The 12,568-nt window shown below is 42.5% G+C and overlaps 1 protein-coding gene across 1 annotated transcript; it reads right to left on the reverse strand.

Annotated features, from left to right (window-relative positions):
- Nucleotides 1–515: 515 nt before the first annotated feature.
- LOC146193546 (kunitz-type serine protease inhibitor 6-like) lies at nucleotides 516–1,639 on the reverse strand. Its single transcript, XM_084600109.1, has 3 exons — nucleotides 1,457–1,639; nucleotides 1,278–1,325; nucleotides 516–736 (listed from the first exon to the last, which is right to left on the reverse strand). The coding sequence occupies exons 1-3, from the start codon at nucleotides 1,584–1,586 to the stop codon at nucleotides 525–527; spliced, it is 390 nt and encodes a 129-aa protein (XP_084456235.1). The 5' UTR covers nucleotides 1,587–1,639; the 3' UTR covers nucleotides 516–524.
- Nucleotides 1,640–12,568: the final 10,929 nt, after the last annotated feature.

Here is a 12,568-nt window from a genome sequence, read left to right on the forward strand (position 1 = left end):
TCCTTCATATCGCAGAACAATTGCGGCATTTTATTTCATTTTCCCTACTGATTTAGCTTTAATGCCGGTGTTGGGAATCGGGAGTCTTCATCTATGCGCCGTTAGCAATTCGATTTCTGTGCCTCATGCTTATAGTCCCGTGGTAGGTTTGTTCCGCATTCTTAGCATAAAAAGGTGACCGCTTCATTTTCAGAAAATGTGGCGTTTCTGGGCGAATAAAATGTTGATAATAAAAGAACAACAGAGCCCGTTAGAAACTACTCACTTTCTAGTCACATTTAGACCGCCCGCACAGCCTTTCCGCTGCGAAAGGTGTGAAATCAAGCAAATAGAATGAAGATGCCAGTCGTGTAAATCAGATTTATTAATGTGTCTTCAAAGCTTTACATATTCTACAAGCAGCTTTGTCATCTTTACAACTAAATATTTAGGAAGTACTTGTCAAATCATCTCAATTTGAACATTCTCGATTTAAAAGCTATGGCACTCTCGTAATCAAGAAACAGTAAGTGCAATGTAGGCTTTTATGGGAGCAGGGGCTCGGGCCGCCAAGGGGCCGGAGGGGCGCAGACACGCATGCATTGGTGCATCGTCTCGAAGTTGTTGCCGTTGCTGTCGCAGCCGCCGTAGATGAATGGTCGGCATTGCTTTGTCTGAGCGTCGTAGTAGAAGTGAGGGAAGGAAGCCATACAAGGACCGGAGTGCGGGGGACGACGGCAAACATCATCCACAGGTGCTGAGGGAAGAAAATATAAACGATCATAATCAGAGAAAACAAAAGCTCGGCAAAAACAGGATACAACGAGAGGTACAGCTCCACATACCCAAAATGTGACATTACTGAGTCAGTATAGGTTCACTGGCACTCTTGGAGGATACTGGATTATACAATAGCATTATGTAGAATCCCCTTCTGCCTCGTGTTGCGGGTTAATTGGAAACTCATTGTTAGGCGCCGTCTGAGCGGAACCTTTCTTTGAACTACTGGGGTTCTTGAGCACGCTTATGAAGATCGGTTAAAGATTTAGGTGAATCCATATCTCGCCCAGTTATGTGTTGTTTAAAATTACTTTCAGTATTTGCTTCTCAACAGCCCCATAGTAACGTCGCCTCCTTATAGGGAGTGCAGCAATGCATGATCTTGAAGATAATGCATTGCTGCTATATATATGCATGCATACATTAGCAGAAATTTAATGCAAAACTTGGTAAATGTTTTTTCCAGACAAAACAGTAATGATATTGAGGCTATTTTAAGAAATTAAAACTGTACATACCGGGCTGTGCAATGAGCGCCTCAAGAGGTTCTCCGGGCCAGGAAGTAGCTGCGAAGAGAAAACCAAACATGTACGTTGTTAAGACAGGAAAATGAAATGCGTCGACGTTGCCTGACGGTTAACGAGTGGCTGTCTGACTTGTTTTGCTCTGCCTCCAAAAAAAAAGAAGAAACACTCACGTTTCTCGGCAGAACAGGTCAGTTCGCACTGTTGCTTAGTCTCGTATCGGTTCTGGTTGCCTCCGCAGCCGCCGTAGATGAACTGTTCACACTTGCCAGACTGGGCGTTGAACCACCACATAGAAACCATTGCCTTGCAGGGCCCGGTTTCATATTTCTGGGCGCAGTTTCCTCCGAAAACAGGTGCTGATGAAGAAATAAAAGCTCTAATAAGATTATTGGAATTAATTATATTGTTTCTATCATACATAGCTAAAGGTGCCCTCTGTGCCGGGGCAAAATAAATTCAATTTTTTTGAAGAAATTCAAATTTTGTTAAAACTTAGCATTGGGCCTAACGTCTTCGAGAACGTTTTTGTAATAATTTTGTGAACGTTATTAACCACGTAGTTTGTTGTAATTAAAGCAGTCCGCCCGTGAGATATATATATATATATATATATATATATATATATATATATATATATATATATATATATATATATATATATATATATATATATTCTTTTTTTATTGAACGCAGGAGATGCCTGCGTGGTACTGATTTTAGCATGCTACCCCTGATGAGGGTCACAAAGAAGATAAGGTGAAAGGAAAAGTGATTTACAAAACTACAATAAAAATTTAGTGACAAACATTTTCACTCACACAAACACACACAGATGTGTTTCAAAGAGTGTCTATCAACCCTGTGTCTTAAACATTATTAAGGTACTTGTAGCTGGCGCAGCCGAAGACCCATCAAACCATGGACCGAGAACGTGTTCAAGCGGACGGGCTGTGTCTTTAAACAAGCCTAAATTAATTTGTAGTGTCCTGCGACGTGCTATGAACCTTTGACAGGGGGTTATAAAATGTCCGAAATCGTCACATACATCACATGAGTACAGACAGCTGCTCGCTATACCGAATTTATGTATAAAGTAGTTTGTGTAGGCCACATAGAAAAGAATTCAGTGATGGCAATTACGATGGCATCTGCTCAAATCGTGTGGCATTCGGAGGAATTGGGCGTGTTCACTTCATGTAGAGGTCGGTAATGGTGCTCCGGGTCACACCACAGAGAGCTCTGCATATCCATGATTAGGGGATACAAGTCTTGCTCAAGCATCTCTTCCTGAGAACAGGATTAGAAATTTTCTTAATGAATCTTTGTGTACTGGTTTAGTAGCGGCGCCGTCGTAGTCATTGGCCGCCATGCCGCCGTAAGCATTGTAGCTCACTGCGGGGACGCAGCTCGCAGGGTTCAGTGTGAAGGGTATTTACAATAAGGCCTGAATCCGCGAGGACTTAAGCAATTGTATTGCAGCGCGACGATCATGGAAGATAACCCATGGTGCAGGAGGTTTTTGTTCCGTTATGGTTGCATTTCATTGAAGCGAAAATAAAAATAACTTTGTAATAATGTCGATGAGTTTTGAATGACCCTTGCTTTTCAACAAGCAACCTGCTTTCCGAGATTGTTAAACTGGGGAATCGCGTATAGAGGGACAAACCGAGATGCGCATCAACTTCCGTTTATGATTCAGAAATTGTTCTTTTTATGAAGCAGAGATGTTCGCCATTATTGTACTGCAACATTTCATCATGGCAACCTATCTTTGGTGGTACTGATAGGTGCCATACCAAATGCCCAAATGTGTGCCTCGATTTATTGAACACTGAACTCCGGATGGCTACATTGAGGCCCGCTGCCGCAGCATTGTTCATAAGCCAACGGCTAATACAACTACCGTGTGCAGATATGAACAATACTGTTCCTCTCAGCTGATAGCATTGCTACCAGCATCCAAACATGTCCAGCCAGCCTAATGGGTCAACATTTGCACGGCATGGTAAATGCGGTCGGTGACAATCCCCGGTGTCGCCGACGTCGATTTGAGGGTAGTCTGATGAACGTAGCTGGAAATGTGGCGAGGCTTTCGTTATATCAGAATTAGAAGCAGAGGATGAAGGTCTCGTTAAATAAGAGCAAAAAAAACATGCCTCCAATGTTGCGAGAGAAAGTCTCTGTCATCCTTTTTGTTTTTTTTTGCCAGTGAAAACATGCGAAATTTCGCTATCAGCATCCCTCATTTGTACACTGGGATAAACTGTTGTATGGCCTTGCATTTTAACGAACATGTTTCGGCTGTTGATGGGCATTGATTGGCCTCACTGTCAGGTACAGATTGAGCGGTAAATTTACTTAGTCGAACTGAGTTTCAATGTTATGGCTGATCACGATTTTAATAGATTTATGATATCTAAAACGTCCGCCTTTGTTTTGTAGATGCTAATGGGATACGGTCTGACTTACTCGAAAATACAGGACCGTAAAATGTCACGTACATATATACACTGCACCAGCTTTCATGCTAAGGTGCCGCGTGTAGCTTTGATGGGTTGCCCCAAGGAAGCATGCTGGGGCCATTATTGTTTTTATTATATATTAATGATCTTACAACTGATCTTGATCCCAACGTGCATATCAGGCTGTTGGCAGACGATTCTGTGCTTTTTCAAGAAATAACTTCGATTAGTGATCAAATTCATCTTAACTCCTCTCTGGCTAACATTTATGAATGGTGTAAAACGTGGGACATGAAAGTTTACACTGATAATACCGTCGTTCCTCGCTTCACTCGCAGAATTGCTCCGCTCTCTTTTATCTACAGGCTAGGCTCTTCACCTTTGTTGGAAGAGGCCAAGTACAAGTATTTGGGTTTCATGCTTACGAATACTTTGTCATGGAATTTACATATAGATAACATCTGCTTTTCCGCTTTACGTAAACAACACTTTTCAAGACATTAGCTTAAAAATTCTCCCTCGAGCGTAAACTTACTTGCTTACAATTTACTAATAAAACCGAAACTTGAATATGCATGCGTTGTTTGGCACTCATTTACTAAACACAATATCACCCGTTTAGAAAAGGTACAAAAGAAAAGCTGTGAGGTTTATTCACTCTGAATATTTTCCATATGACTCACCCTCTGAGTTAATGCAGGTTAAGGGTATTGGATGTCTTGATCAACGAAAAAAAAAAACATTATGCTTGCAATTTCTTTCCGCACTTTGGAATCGAGCCGTAGCAATTAACCGTTCACCATATCTGTCGCTTTTATCATCGGGGCATATGCGCCACCATCATCCTAACTCCCTGACGCCGTATTTCTCTCGAACTGATTTATTCAAGCTTTCATTTTTTCCTCGCACAGTAACCGACTGGAATGATTCATTATTGCCTTTCTCCACACTTTGATGTTGAATACCTTTGCTATTATTGCTGTTGCAATGTTACCACCCTGCTTGGACTTGTACAAGGTTCGCAGTATTGAATAAAGAAAGAAATATGTGAACAAAAATGCTCGTTTTCTCCCATTTCACTTTACAAATAGCTACCCCTCCATGAAAATAATTCGTCAAATATAGATATGCATGCTTCAGCAGTGACCTAATAAAAAAATATGAAATGCGTTCGCGTAACCACGTATCATGCCAATAAAATTACAGCAGTTTAAAGGAGCATTGTACATACCGGACTGAGCGCCAATCGAGGTTCCCCAGGCCAGGAAATGGCTGTGAATATAACAAAAAAAAAATAATTTAGGAGAATAAGTAATGCAACAGAAAAGATTTGTCATCAAAAAGCTTGGGTGATGTGATCATTAGAACAGAAGTTTCCAAAATCGAAAAATGAAAATTTCTAGACTTTAGACTTCTCCACACTTCATCTCCTGTAATGCATTTTACACAAGTGTTTCTGGAAGCATCTCAGCTGGAATTTATTTCGAAAGATCAGTATCACAAAATGTTTTATGCCACCTATATATTAGGAAAATTTAGCAAAAAGGCAGTCGATGTCAAAAGAATAAAAGCTAGCAGCGGCATCCTGAAAACATGTAAGGGAGTTCAATTTAAAGAACGGAAGCTATTCACGTACGCGGCATTGAAGACTGCTGCTATAGAAGCAGCAGAAAATGATCATGCAAGAAGAAAGAAATATTGTACACATCGAGAATACTGAAACAAAAAATATTATTTTCGTTTATAATACTTTGGCCCAATATTAACACTTTTCCGCAATTCGGAAACGCTAAACTACAGAGTCGAGTGAATGTTCAACGGCATCTGAAGTTTCAGTTTTGCAATAAACACTCACGTTTCTCGGCAGAACAGGTCATTTCGCACTGTTGCTTAGTCTCGTATCAGTTCTGGTTGCCTCCGCAGCCGCCGTAGATGAACTGTTCACACTTGCCAGACTCGGCGTTGAACCACCACATAGGAATCATTGCCATGCAGGGCCCGGTTTCATATTTCTGGGCGCAGTTTCCTCCGAAAACTGGTGCTGATAAAGAAATAAAAGCTAAAATAAGATTACTGCAATAACTGATATATATTCCATCATATGAAGCTAAATGTACCATTTGTAGCAATCCAAATATATTCGGTTGTTATTAAGCTCTGCAGATTTTAATGAAACTTAGCATTGGACTCCACGTCGTCCGGAAGTTTTCTTTCATTAACCTCCGAACCTTATTATCCGCGTAGTTCCTTGTAATTAAAGCAGTCCACCCGTGAGAGAAAGAGAGAGGGATTTTATTTGTTGTAGGAGATGTCTGCCTAGTACTGATCCTAGCATGTTAACCCTGATGTGGGTCACAAAGAAGAGAAGGCGAAGGGAAACAATTAAAAATAAAATAAAGTTATTGACACACGATTTCACATGCACAGATGCATTTCAAAGAGTCTCTATCAACCTAGTGTCTTAGAGAAAAGGTGTTAAGACCTTTGTAGATCGAGCAGCCGAAGAAGCATCACACAAAGGAACAAGAACGTGTTCAAGACGCAGGGCTGTGTCTTTAGCGAAGCCAAAATAATTCGCAATGTCCTGAGATGTGCAATGAACCTTTGGCAGGAGGTTATCAAATGTTCGAAATCGTCACACACATCACTTGTAGAGTAAAGAGGGCTGCAGCTATAACGAATATGTGTATAAAGTAGTTCGTGTACGCAATATTCAAGCGTCTTCCGTGGAGGCATCACGATGGCATCTGCTCAGATTGTGTGGCATTTGGAAAACGTGAGTGGGTCTATTCGATGTAGAGGTGGGTATTGGTGATCCGGATCACACGACAGTGAGCGCTTAAATTGCCATGATTCACTGGCTACCTATCTTGCTGCATCTGTTCTTGAGAATGGGATCAGAATTACTCTTGGTGAAACTTTGTGTACTAGCTCAGCAGCGGCGTCGGTGTAGTCATCTCCCGCCATACCGCTGTAAGCACTTAGCCAGTATAGCAAAACGCGGTGACGCAGCTCGCAGGCCTCAGTGTGCAGTTTATTTAAGTCGGTGATGAGCTGTTCCTGAATAATTGATGACTTAAGCAAGTTTTGGTTCCGTGATGGTCGCATTGCATTGAAGTGCAATTACAACACAACTTTTGATGTAGCAAACTGTTCGCCCCTTACATTACTACAACTGGCCATCATGCCAACCTGTATGTGGTGGTACTGTAGATGCCTTACCAAATGCCCAAAAGTGTGCCTCGGAATTATTGGACACTGAGCTCCAAATGGCTACATCGAGTCCCGCTGTCGCAGCATTGTGCATAAGCCAACGGCTAATACAACTACAGTGTCCAGATATGGCAGGTAATATTCTGCTCAGCTGATAGCATTACTAGCAGCCAATACGTAGCATTGAAACATTTCCAGCTATTTTACTTGGTGAACATTTACACGGCATGTTAAATGCGGTCGGTGACACTCCCCGATGTCGCCGACGTCGATTTGAGAGTAGTATGATGCACGTAGCTGGAAATGTAGCGTTGCTTTCCTTATATAAGAATTATAAGCAGAGGGAGGAGGTCTTGTTAATATAAGAGGAAAAATTTGCCTCCAACGCTGCTAGAGAGAGCCTCTACCATCTTTTTTCTCTTTTTTTTTCCTGTGAAAACATGCGACATTCCGCTATCAGCATCGGTCATTTCTGCACTGGGGTAAACTGTTGTATGGCGTTGCATTTTAAAGAAAAAGTTTCAGCTGTTGATGTGAAATAATTGGTCTCACTGCCTGCTACAGATTGAGCGGTAAATTTTCTTAGTAGTTCTGAGTATCAGTGTTACGGGTGTGGAAGATTTAAGCGGATTTAGGACATGTAAAAAGCTTTTCTTTGCTCAGTATTTTTTAATATGAGATCTCTGATTTACTCCATAGATAGGACCATAAAAGACCACGTATCTAAATTTACTGCACCAGCTTTTATGCAAATATGTGCTCAAAATTGTGTTCTTTCTCTTTTCTCTTTAGACATTATTATTCCACCACGAAAATAATGCAGCGAATATAAACATGCGTATTTCACAGTGGCCTAATTAAAATTTTAATGCTTTCGCACTAGGGCCCTACAGGGCAATACAATTACAGCACTTTAAAGGACCATTGTACTTACCAGGCAGTGCACTGAGCGCCAGTCGAGGTTCGCCGGGCCAGGAAATAGCCGTGAATATAAGAACAAAAATAGTTGAAGAAAATAAGTAATGCAAATGAAAAGATTCTATTATCAAGAACCTTGGGCGGTGCAGACATGTAGTCTCCTTTCATGCATTTTACACAAGGTTTTCTAGAAGCCTCTCAGCTGGGATTTATTTCGAAAGTATCACTAGCACAAAATATTTTCTGCCGCCTATATATTGCCGCGAAACCTTCAAAACTGTATTTGTTGTTTTTCAACAGCCGCCGGCATACAGGCTTATCACTCTGATTCTGGATCGCGTATCAGTTCCGTAATCTTTGCTTATTAATGCTCGATGTGGCGAGTCGCACCTTTATCAGTTTCGTTGTAGCGCAAGATGCACCGAGATCTGTCCCGAAGATTCCGCCACTCGTGCGTCTTTCCACAATGTTTCAGCCCGTGCTGGTAGCTGTTTGCGACGTTATCTAGATTGTTCTGTGCAGCCTTTAAATTGAGCGTTGACGAGTGTGACGAGCATTCTTTGTTCGACGATCGACCAACACGTTTGCTGCTATCGCCGCCGCCGAGTCGCTTAGTTCTTTTGCGGGTGCAAGTCAGCCCAATAAAGAGGTTATTTCCGTACCATCAAGCCTGTATGTTCATTTGGGTCATCGACCCTGGTCACTACCACGTGACAATATTAAAAAAAAATTATCAATAAAACAGTCGATGTCATAAGATTAGAAGTTCGCCTCTGCCATCCTGAAAAATGGCACGAGTTCGTTGTGAAGAACGTTCGGTAACCTTTTCTTCACGTAGCCAGCATTGAAAACTACTGCTATACAACCAGCAGCTAATGATCACGAAGGAAGGAAGAAATATTGGACACGTTGATAATACTGAAAAAATATATTTTCTTCAAATGGGGCGCTTGCGACGCTGCAGCACAGTTGCGGCGAAATCTAAGCTTAGCGCTTAAAGGAATGCATACAAGCGAAAGGTTTCATAGCAGTTTTCTACTTTCACGGGACATTCATGTCGCTTTTGGTACAAGGAAACCATGAGCATCCTAGAACAGAATTGTGAAATCATGAAACGGTATTTCAGGCGCACCATATTTTTAAAACATCGCCAAATGTATGGGGTAAGAGTTTGAATGTCGATCCATAGAAACACGTGTAAACACAACTTACCACAACCTTTTTCTCGCGTCGCAGACAAAAGTGGCTGGTCGGCAAAATTTAGCAAGAGTTTTTAAAGAATGTGTTTCTATGTATGCTACGTCATTTCGGAAGCAATCGATTTATAAAATGCCGCTAAATATATGAGTCGCGAAGCCGTGCACACCGCCGGTATGCTCGTATCCGCCGGGTGTTCATTCCAATCCCGCAAGCTTCTCTTGCAATCGGACACGCTACCATATGAACTGAATTTGCTTACTCATAATGATAGTTCAATGTGCGCAGCCAAGAAAAAAGAACAATAATAGAACGCTTTTTGAGCGTCAATAAAAACAGAGAAAGGACCACAGTTGCAGACGACGCCGCAGAAGACGCTCTATTCGAGCGCGGACGACGCGGCATCCGCAAATGTGACTTGTATGACCTGACAAGCATTTTAGTTGTCTGTTGCTGCGCAAGATTTGTTGATCGTGCGGTGTAAAAACTGCTTCAGTTGAAAAGTTTTTATCATTTGAGCGGCAGTAGTTACGACGGAATGTAGACTTCGAGGCAGAGTTTCGGACATCACGAAAAGCTGTCCCGATTGCGAGAAGCACCCAACGGATATCTACTGTTGCAGAGGTATATCGGACTTTACAATGAACATTAATTGAATGACCTTCAAGAATTGCTTAGCCTCAAAATGACTTAGCAATTTTTCACACTTTCGCTTCAAAGCATCCGTAACCTTTAACCACCTGCCGAGTATATTGGTGGTTCCCAATAGAGGAAAATTATATTGGTAACTTGGTATACTGGTACATAGGTACAGCAGCGGTGGCGTAGCGGTAGAACATCCGCCTCACATGCAAGAGGACCGGGGTTCAAATCCCGGTGCCGCGCAATTCTCGACCGGATTAAAAAAAAATTCCGCGTGTCGATGGAATTGCATAAACAGGTTTGGGGTGCGACCTGATGCCGGTGAACACCTCCGGCAACGCACTCCCTCACCAGAACAGGAGTTGGCAACCCTGGTGCAGTAATTGGCCGCAACCTCTCATGATAAGCTCCGCAAAACTCCGGCCCTCAGTCATCAGCGGCTGCGGAACAACTTACCACGATGGCAGTCAGACCTGTGACGCAGCAGGGGGTGCTAAGAAAGCCTGGCTCCGCTGGACAGGCCGCCATTGGAAAGTGACCCTGGCAACGTTTAATGCTAGAACCCTAGCTAGTGAAGCTAGTTTAGCAGTGCTGTTAGAGGAACCAGTGGGTATGAAATGGGATGTCATAGGGTTTAGTGAGGTTAGGAGGCCGAATGAGGCATATACTGTACTGAAGGATGGGCATGTGCTGTGTTATCGAGGTTTACCAGAGAGGCGACAACTAGGAGTAGGTTTCCTTGTCAATAAGTATATAGCGGGTAGTATCGATGAATTCTATAGTATTATAGAGAGGGTTGCAGGGATTGTAATTAGGCCTAATAACCGGTATAAACTAAAGGTTGTACAGGCCTATGCACCTACATGTAGTTATAATAACCAGGCAGTTGACAGCTTCTGTAGAATCGGCAATGCGAAAAGTAAATACGCAGTATACTGTACTAATGGGCAACTTCAATGCCAAGGTAGATAAAAAACAGGCAGGAGATAAGGCAGTAGGTGACTATGGCATTGGTTCTAGGAATAGCAGGGGGAGTTACCAGTTGAGTTTGCAGAGCGCAATAACTTACGAATCATGAATACCTTCTTCAGCAAACGGAAGAACCGGAAATGGACATGGAAAAGTCCGAACGGGGAGACTAAAAATGAAATCGACTTCATAATGTGTTCAACCGCCGCCGTTATGCAAGATGTAGAGGTAATCGGGAAAGTGCGTGCAGTGACCACAGGATGGTGAGGTCCCGAATTTGCCTAAATCTGAAGAAGGAACGCAACATGTTAGTAAGAAAGAAACCCATCAACGAATTAGCGGTGAGGGGGAGGGCAGAAGAGTTCAGGATCTCGCTACAGAATAGGTATTCAGCTGTAACCGAGGATGGCGACATTACTCTAGAAGCAAGGAGCAATAAGAAACGCCAGAGAATGAAAGCTTCCAATCCAACAGACCGGATCGAATTGGCCGAGATATCAAAGCTAATCAATAAGCGCAAGGTGGCCGATATAAGGAAGTATAACATGGAGAAAATTGAGCATGCTGTAAAGAACGGGGGAAGCCCTTAAAGCGGTAAAGAAGAAATTGTTCGTAGGCAAACACCAGATGTGTGCGATAAGGGACAAGGCGGGCAACGTCATCACGAATATGGATAAGATAGTCAAAGTAGCCGAGGAGTTCTATACAATCTCTACAGTAGCCAAAGTAGTCAGGACCGTAATGAGATTGGCGGTAGGGAAAAGCATTCAGACGTTCCACCAGTGACGAAGGACGAGGTCAAAAAAGCATTAGAAACTATGAAAAGGGGGAAATCATCTGGAGAGGATCAGATAACTACGGATTTGCTGAAGGACGGGGGCGATATCGTGTTAGAAAAACTGGCCACCTTGTATACGCAGTGCCTGGCGTCATCGACGGTACCGGAACAATGGAAGAATGCAAACATTATCCTCATTCACAAGAAAGGGGACTCTAAGGACCTTAAAAATTACAGACCAATCAGCTTACTCTCTGTTACGTATAAGGTATTCACTAAGGTAATCGCTAATAGAATCAGGACAACCTTAGACTACAATCAAGCAAAGGATCAAGCAGGGTTTCGGAAACGGTACTCTACTGTCGATCATATCCATACCATCAATTAGGTGATAGAAAAAAGCTCGGAGTATAACCAGTCCTTATACTTAGCATTTATTGATTACGAAAAAGCATTTGACTCAGTTGAAACCTCGGCGGTGATGCAGACATTGCGAAATCAGGGGGTAGACGAGCCGTACGTGAAAGTGCTGGAAGATATATACAGTGGCTGCACAGCAACCATAGTTCTGCATAAAGAAAGTAACAAAATTCCCATAAAGAAAGGTGTTAGGCAAGGAGACACAATCTCCCCAGTACTATTCACAGCTTGCTTAGAGGAAGTATTCAGAGACTTGGAATGGGAGCAGTTAGGGATAAGGGTAGATGGAGAATACCTAAGTAATCTGCGATTTGCTGATGACATTGCTTTGCTAAGCAACTCGGGAGATGAACTACAAATAATGATTGATGACCTAGACAGGAAAAGTAGAAAGGTAGGCTTGAAAATCAATATGCAGAAGACTAAGGTAATGTTCAACAGCCTCGGGAAGGAACAGCAGTTTACATTAGGTAGCGAAGGACTGGAAGTAGTAGGCGAATATGCCTACTTAGGACAGGTAGTAACCGCAGATCCGGACCATGAAAAGGAAATAACAAGAAGAATGAGATTGGGATGGAGCGCATTTGGCAATCACTCGCAGATTATGCCCAGCAGCTTACCGGTATCGCTAAAGAGGAAAGTATATAACAGTTGCATCTTACCTGTACTCACCTATGGCGCTG

Source organism: Amblyomma maculatum, chromosome 4, assembly GCF_055883805.1.
Source record: "Amblyomma maculatum isolate TAMU_Amacu chromosome 4, ASM5588380v1, whole genome shotgun sequence".
NCBI classification, from domain to species: domain Eukaryota; kingdom Metazoa; phylum Arthropoda; class Arachnida; order Ixodida; family Ixodidae; genus Amblyomma; species Amblyomma maculatum.

Bases quoted from the DNA above. Each gene is read 5' to 3' on its own strand.
- LOC146193546 (XM_084600109.1), bottom strand. From the start codon at position 1,586: ATGGTTTCTATGTGGTGGTTCAACGCCCAGTCTGGCAAGTGTGAACAG. The intron at 1,326-1,456 runs GTGAGTGTTTCT...TTCTCTTCGCAG, and splicing joins GACCTGTTCTGCCGAGAAAC to CTACTTCCTGGCCCGGAGAA. The intron at 737-1,277 runs GTATGTACAGTT...TTCTTCCCTCAG, and splicing joins GGCGCTCATTGCACAGCCCG to CACCTGTGGATGATGTTTGC.